Genomic DNA, 7,500 nt, shown 5'->3' with positions numbered 1-7,500 from the left:
CATCTCGAGAAGAGGAGGAACTTGCCTACTTTTTCACTGGTAATTAATGGACATTCTTCTCCCTCTTTTATTTTATTTTATTTTTTATCGCAATTAGAGAGTAATTGGGGGGGGGGGCAAAATTTCATTTTTTTTTTGTTTTATCATTAATTTTCACTTTTTTTAATTACTTTATTATACTTGTCTTGGTTTATAAAAAAATTATTTTTTGTGGACTTTTGTAAAAGCATTTTATTAATTTATTATAAATTTTTAAAATTATTTTATTTCTAAATTTCAGATATTTTTTAAAGATTATTTAACTGCATATTTTCCTGGGTTTTTGTTTTTAGAATTATTTTATTTTAAACATTTGTTTTAAAATGTTTTATTTCTAATGTTTTTTAAAAATATTTTATTTTAAGTAGTCATGATAATTTTTTTAAAATATTCCATTTCGTATTTCATGTACATTTTGCTAAAAATTATTTATTCTAAATTGCCATGCTTTAAAACAGAAACACACACACACACACACACACACACACACACACACACACATATATATATATATATATACATAGATATATCTTTTAGGTAATCTTTATATCCAACTCTGCTTCATCTCATGTTTGTATTTCGTCCTTGTATCTCATTCGATTTCATTCGATTTCATTATATTTTGTAAAATTTTAAAAGTCATATAATCATTGTGTGTCTGACCCCAATCAGGCTGTATTGTCCCCCTCTATGTTTGGGCCCTTGTGGCTAATAAAGAAATTGGAAGTTGTGTTAGAACACCAGATACTGCATTATTTATCTTGAGAGGATTTCTCATATTGACACAAGGTGTATAGAAGCACTCATATTTATACGATTGGCAGTTGAGAACCTTCTGCTCTGGGTGCTGGAACTGCCAGATCACGTAATTTCCACCTTCCCTATCTCTTCAGTAGCAGATGTCCTACAGTGGCATATTGACAGAATTTTGCTGTCAATGGTATACAGAATTTTTGTGTCCTTTCAGGCACTGGTGTCTCAAATGGCCAGCAGGCTTATTAAAAACTCCTTCTGCTTCTGTCCTCTTCCCCTCCCCTCATAAACTGCTGGTCCTCTGCCAAAATTTTATTCCATGCAGGTATAGGTTGGACAGTTCGACTGGGCTGGCATGCTGGAAGGCTGGAGTCTGGTGCAGCCTTTCCAATATGCCAGTCCTCAGTCAAACCGACCAACCCATGCCAGCATGGACAATAGGCATTAAATGATGGTGATGACGATGACGAGGATGGTGATTGTATAATAATCCGGGTTGCGGATCCGTGGAATAAGCTGCCGGACAAGATAGTAAAGATGCCGATGACCGCTCGGTTCAAAGTCTCCCTTGACCACAAATGGCCTGAACTCTTTACATGAACACCACCCTGTACATAACTCCACGTCCCCCTACATTGCCTTGCTTTTTGAAGATGCCGACGACCGCTCGGTTCAAAGTCTCCCTTGACCACAAGTGGCCTGAACTCTTTACATGAACACCACCCTGTACATAACTCCACGTCCCCCTACATTGCCTTGCTTTTTGAAGATGCCGACGACCGCTCGGTTCAAAGTCTCCCTTGACCTCAAGTGGCCTGAACTCTTTACATGAACACCATCCTGTACATAACTCCACGTCCCCCTACATGGCCTTGCTTTTTGAAGATGCCGATGACCGCTCGGTTCAAAGTCTCCCTTGACCACAAGTGGCCTGAACTCTTTACATGAACACCACCCTGTACATAACTCCACGTCCCCCTACATGGCCTTGCTTTTTGAAGATGCCGACGACCGCTCGGTTCAAAGTCTCCCTTGACCTCAAGTGGCCTGAACTCTTTACATGAACACCATCCTGTACATAACTCCACGTCCCCCTACATGGCCTTGCTTTTTGAAGATGCCGACGACCGCTCGGTTCAAAGTCTCCCTTGACCTCAAGTGGCCTGAACTCTTTACATGAACACCACCCTGTACATAACTCCACGTCCCCCTACATGGCCTTGCTTTTTGAAGATGCCGATGACCGCTCGGTTCAAAGTCTCCCTTGACCACAAGTGGCCTGAACTCTTTACATGAACACCACCCTGTACATAACTCCACGTCCCCCTACATGGCCTTGCTTTTTGAAGATGCCGACGACCGCTCGGTTCAAAGTCTCCCTTGACCACAAGTGGCCTGAACTCTTTACATGAACACCACCCTGTACATAACTCCACGTCCCCCTACATGGCCTTGCTTTTTGCTTTTTGAACCAAAAAATTAACTAACTAATAATATTTATATATGTTTTTGTTTTTCTTTCCGTTTCCGCAGAATGAGGAAGGCATCTCCCTTTTCTGATGGTGTCCTTTGGCCTTGGATCAATTTAAAGTTTACCTTTGTGTCACTGAAGATTTTAGAGACAGAGATAGAGATAGAGAGAGAGGGGGTGGAGAAGGAGAAAGAGAAAGAAACAAGGAGAGAGAGAAAGTGAGAGAGAGAGAGAGAGACAAAATTGTTAAATGAAAAAAAATAAAAGCCAAAAAAATTGTAAAGTAGAAAAACAAAACAAAGAAAAATTAAAGTGAAATAAAAAAAATATAAAAGTGAAAACAATTGACTGTTGAGACAACAACAACAACAATTGTAAAAAACATAAATAAGTAAATATTTGTGTGTGTGTGTGTGTGTGTTGTGTGTGTGTGTGTATATCTGAATGTGTGCGTATGCATGTGTGTGAGTGTGCGTGTGTGTGTGTGAGTTTGTGTACGTACATGTGTCAGTGGGTGTGTAAGTGTGTATGAATGTATGCGTGTGTATGGATATGTATGTGTGAATGCGTATGCATGTTTATATGTGTGTGTGAGTGTATTTGTATTTGTGTGTGTATAAGTTTATTTGTGTGTATATGCATGTGTATGAGTGTGTGTGTATGTACAAGTGTAACTGTGTGTGTGTGAGTGTATATGTGTATGAGTGTGTGTATGCATGTGTATGAGTGTGCGTGTGTGTATGTCCAGGAGGAGGGTTCAGTTCAGGGTGACATAAACATGTTTAATGTAACCCATTTGTGCGTATGTTATTGCGTGCATAATTGTATCTGAGTTGGCACAGTGTATTTGTGTGCGTCTGTGTATATTTGTGTGCGTCTGTGTGTGAGTGGGGTTCAGTGTTGGATTATGTGTTTTTTTTTATAAAAGAAACAGAGAAACTTTCAAAATACAAAGACCTGGAAATATAGGCAACTCGAATGCGAAGCCTAAAAACAGAAACAATTCCTATCATAGTAAAGGTGCATTAGGCACGATGAGAAAACATTCAGAGAAATACATAGCAAACACACCAGGACTAACAAGAATATATAACATAGAGAAAATAGCACTACTGGGCACTGCACACACATCCTACATAAAAACACTTTCAATACTGTGAAAATCAGAGCACCACAACAAAGCACAGCACATGCGTTGGACAAAGCATATCTCTAAAATTGTCAAGAAGGCCGAGGGTGTCTTGGCATCACTCAGCAAGACTTTAGTTAGCCGCTCTCCAGCCATCTATTTAAAACTGTATACAGCTATGGTACGACCACACTTGGAATTCGCATCATCAGTTTGGAACCCCTATCTTGCTCAGAACATTGACCTCCTGGAATCTGTCCAGAGACGTGCAACCAAACGCATACCCTCCATCAGACACCTACCATATTCTGAGCGCCTTGTTTCCCTGGGCATGGATTCACTGAAGCTCCGGCGTCTGGCGACGGACTTGGTAAACACTCACAAAGTTATCAACCACCTCAGCAACAACAACACTGAACACCTTTTTGATCTCCATGTGTCTAACACACGTGGACATGCCTACAAAGTCAGAAAACAACACAGCTCCCATGACTTTCGGAAACATTTTTTCACGCTCAGAGTTGCTGAAGCATGGAATAAACTGCCTGCGTCAGTTGTTGACTGCCATGACACTGCATCTTTTAAGGCCCTCATGCTTTCCGAAATCCGCCGAAACTTCACCTGATTATATATACACTTTAGATGAGTTGTAGTGCACCTGAGCACTGTACACAATTATTATTATTATTATTATTATTATACCCAAGGAATGCAGAGCTACATTTAGTAGTGCAATGAAAGCATGTGCTAAAAATAAGTCTACTGAATGATAATAACAATAATAATGATAATAATGCGCACATCCTATGTAAAAACACTTTCAATACTGTGAAAACGAGAGCACCACAACAAAACACAGGACATACCCAAGGCACACAGAGCTGTGATTGGTAGTTCAGGGAAAGCATGTGATAAATATAAGACTACTGAATAAGAAGAAGAAGAAGAATAAAAGAAAAAGATAGAGAACTGAAAATAATAGTAGAAAACACAAACATGGGAATATATAAATAAAAAGGCGCAGGAGTGGCTGTGTGGTAGGTAGCTTGTTTACCAACCACATGGTTCTGGGTTCAGTCCCACTGCGTGGCACCTTGGGCAAGTGTCTTCTACTATAGCCTCGGGCCGACTAAAGCCTTGTGAGTGGATTTGGTAGATGGAAACTGAAAGAAGCCTGTTGTATATATATATATGTGTGTATATGTTTGCGTGTCTGTTTGACCCCCCCCCCCAACATCGCTTGACAACCGATGGTGGTGTGTTTACGTCCCCATAACTTAGCGGTTCGGCAAAAGAGAGCGATAGAATAAGTACTAGGCTCCCAAAGAATAAGTCCCGGGGTCGAGTTGCTCGACTAAAGGCGGTGCTCCAGCATGGCCACAGTCAAATGACTGAAACAAGTAAAAGAGATTCTTTCACACATTCCAGTCATTTGACAACAGCCATGCTGGAGTACTACCTTAAAGGGTTTTAGTCGAAGAAATTGACCCCAGGACTTATTCTTTGTAAGCCTAGTACTTATTCTATCAGTCTCTTTTGCTGAACCACTAGGCTAGGGGAAGATAAAGACACCAACGTCAGTTGTCAAGACGCAAACACATAAATAAATATATACAATGGGCTTCTTTCAGTTTCCATCTACCAAATCCACTCACATGGCTTTGGTTGGCCCAAGGCTATATTAAAAGAGACTTACCCAGGGATCCATGCAGTAGGACTGAACCCGGAACCATGTAGTTGGGAAAGAAGCTTCTTACCACACAGCCACACCTAGGCACCCAGTTTAAATCTTTTTAATCCAATAGAATTCTCTTAAAATTATTAAGCCCTTTTTACATATAAAGGGTTCTGTTACATTTAACATACTTTAAAATCTGAGTCCCTCTGAATCTACAAAGGCCTTTTAAATTTTGGGGTTTCTCTAAACTATTTGGTGTCCTAAATTTAATGGGGAGTATATTGTTGTGATGCATGTGCCTGGTGTACCCTTATCAGACGGGTAGTCATGATGGGTACACTGGGCTTTGTATATTTGTACCTTAGGGTCACTTTGATGGGATGCGCGGTTCTCTCACACAATAATAATAATGATGATGATGATGTTTTCAAATTTTGCCACAAGGGCTACAGTGTTGGGGGAGGAGATGAGTTGATTACATCGACCCCAGTGTTCAACTGGTACTTATTTTATTGACCCCGAAAGGATGAAAGGCAAAGCTGACCTTGATGGAATTTGAACTCAGAACGTAGCAACAGAAGAAATACTGTTAAGCATTTCATCCGGTGCGCTAACAATTCTGCCAGCTCACTGCCTTAACTACTACTATTACTAATAATAATAATAATTAATTAATTATTTTTATTGGCCACAAGGGCCGACAAACATGATTGGAAAACATAAAGGGACAAAACAGGGCGAAAGGTTACAAAGGGTTTTGTCCGTTTGTGAAAAAATCGTGTAAAAACAGTGTAACAATCAAATAATATAACAAACAATGAAAAACTCCCAATTAGGAGAGGCGTTACGAAAGGTTCCTGGTGGAAAAACCCATAAAAGCCAACTGGAGCCTGGTCAAAAGCGGGGTAGAGAGCCCCTTTCTCCTTTTATAATACCTTTTTTAATTACAGGCACAACCTCAGAATTGGTCCATTTGTACTGGCCATTCTTGCACAATTCACCCACCTTTCAGAAAACTTGCTATCAGACAGCACTCTCCTCTCTAACCTCATCTTCCTTTTCAAGTGAAACTTGAAAAAGTTGATGAGGCCTTGACCAATAATAATAATAATAATAATAATAATTAATTCTTTTTATTGGCCACAAGGGCTGACACACATGATTAGTAAACATAAAGGGACAAAACAGGACGAAAGGTTACAAAGGGTTTTGTCCATTTGTGAAAAATCCGAGTAAAAACAGTTTAACAACGAAAGATTATAACAATGAAAATCTCCCAATAGGGGAAGGCGCTTCGAAAGGTTCCTGGTGGAAAAACCCATAAAAGCCAACGGGAGCCTGGTCAAAAGGGGGGTAGAGAGTCCTTTTCTCCTTTTTTGAAACCTTTTTCATTCATAGGCGAAACCTGAGAATTGGTCCATTTATACTGGCCATTCTTGCACAATTCACCCACCTTTCAGAAAACTTGCTATCGGACAGCACTCTCCTCTCTAACCTCAGTAATAATATCGCATCTTTTATTCGCCACAGGGGCAGCAAATAGGAGACATTACAAAGAAAAGTTGCATAACAACGGAGGTTATTTTATTATCAAGTGACTAAAAAAAACAAAAACAAATTCAAAAATAAAATAAAACCTCCCCGCCACAAAAAAAACAACAAAATAAATGACATATGAGTCAGATCCTAATAATAAATATAAAACAATATAAAAAAAAATTCTCCATGCCAAAAGAGATATCGGAACTCTTTCTCTCTCTCTCTCTCTGTTGTGTGTGCTGTTGCTATGGATACTATCCAAGGTAGATATCTGATTAATCTATCCCCACCCCAGCTCAAATATCCTATCTACAGTTCAAACACTTCAGCAACAGCAGTAGTGGTGGTCGCCGTTGTACTCGTAGCTTTTGCTGTTGTTGTTGTTGTTGTTGCTGTTGTTGTCGTCATGGGTCCAGTGGTGGTTATCCAAATGGGCTGTTATCATGAAATGAAACTGTTGTTGGCCGATCAACAAACAAGGATATTTATTGTCGCCTTGGTTACTGGGCTGTAAACATATAAACCTATAAGTTACTTGTATTGTTATATGTGTGTTTGGGGGACAGGTGTTCAACAATTGTATGTGTGTGTATATACATACATTCATACACACACACATACATACATACATATATATATATATGTATAAATGAAAAAAATCGAAATCGATCAACATCAATGGAAATTGTAGCTGTGATACCAGTGCCGGTGGCATGTAAGCGAACCATCCGAACGTTGCCAGCGCCACCCCAACTGGCTTCCGTGCCAGTGGCACATAAAATGCACCATCCGATTGTGGCCGTTGCCAGCCTCGTCTGGCCCCCGTGCCGGTGGCACATAAAAAGCACCACCAATCATGGCCGTTTGTCACTCTCGTCTGGCACGTAAAAA

The 7,500-nt window shown here is 39.9% G+C and overlaps 1 protein-coding gene and 1 long non-coding RNA gene across 2 annotated transcripts in view; one reads left to right on the top strand and one right to left on the bottom strand.

Annotated features, from left to right (window-relative positions):
- LOC115224884 (cilia- and flagella-associated protein 100-like) overlaps nt 1-2,451 on the top strand; it is a 48,113-nt gene extending 45,662 nt beyond the window's left edge. Inside the window, exons 14-15 of the mRNA XM_029795840.2 lie at nt 1-39; nt 2,326-2,451. The exon at nt 1-39 is cut by the window's left edge and continues 73 nt beyond it. Coding sequence (XP_029651700.1) covers nt 1-39; nt 2,326-2,330 — 44 coding nt within the window. The 3' untranslated portion in view covers nt 2,331-2,451. The remainder of the gene's footprint in view (nt 40-2,325) is intronic.
- A 4,364-nt stretch (nt 2,452-6,815) lies between these two features.
- The window catches only part of LOC118768005, a 14,658-nt gene continuing 13,973 nt past the window's right edge, over nt 6,816-7,500 (bottom strand). The window contains exon 3 of the long non-coding RNA XR_005003929.1: nt 6,816-6,826. This is a non-coding gene — a long non-coding RNA (uncharacterized LOC118768005). The remainder of the gene's footprint in view (nt 6,827-7,500) is intronic.

This window comes from Octopus sinensis, linkage group LG26 (assembly GCF_006345805.1).
Source record: "Octopus sinensis linkage group LG26, ASM634580v1, whole genome shotgun sequence".
In the NCBI taxonomy this organism is placed as follows: domain Eukaryota; kingdom Metazoa; phylum Mollusca; class Cephalopoda; order Octopoda; family Octopodidae; genus Octopus; species Octopus sinensis.
This window is presented reverse-complemented; position numbering and strand designations above follow the sequence as displayed.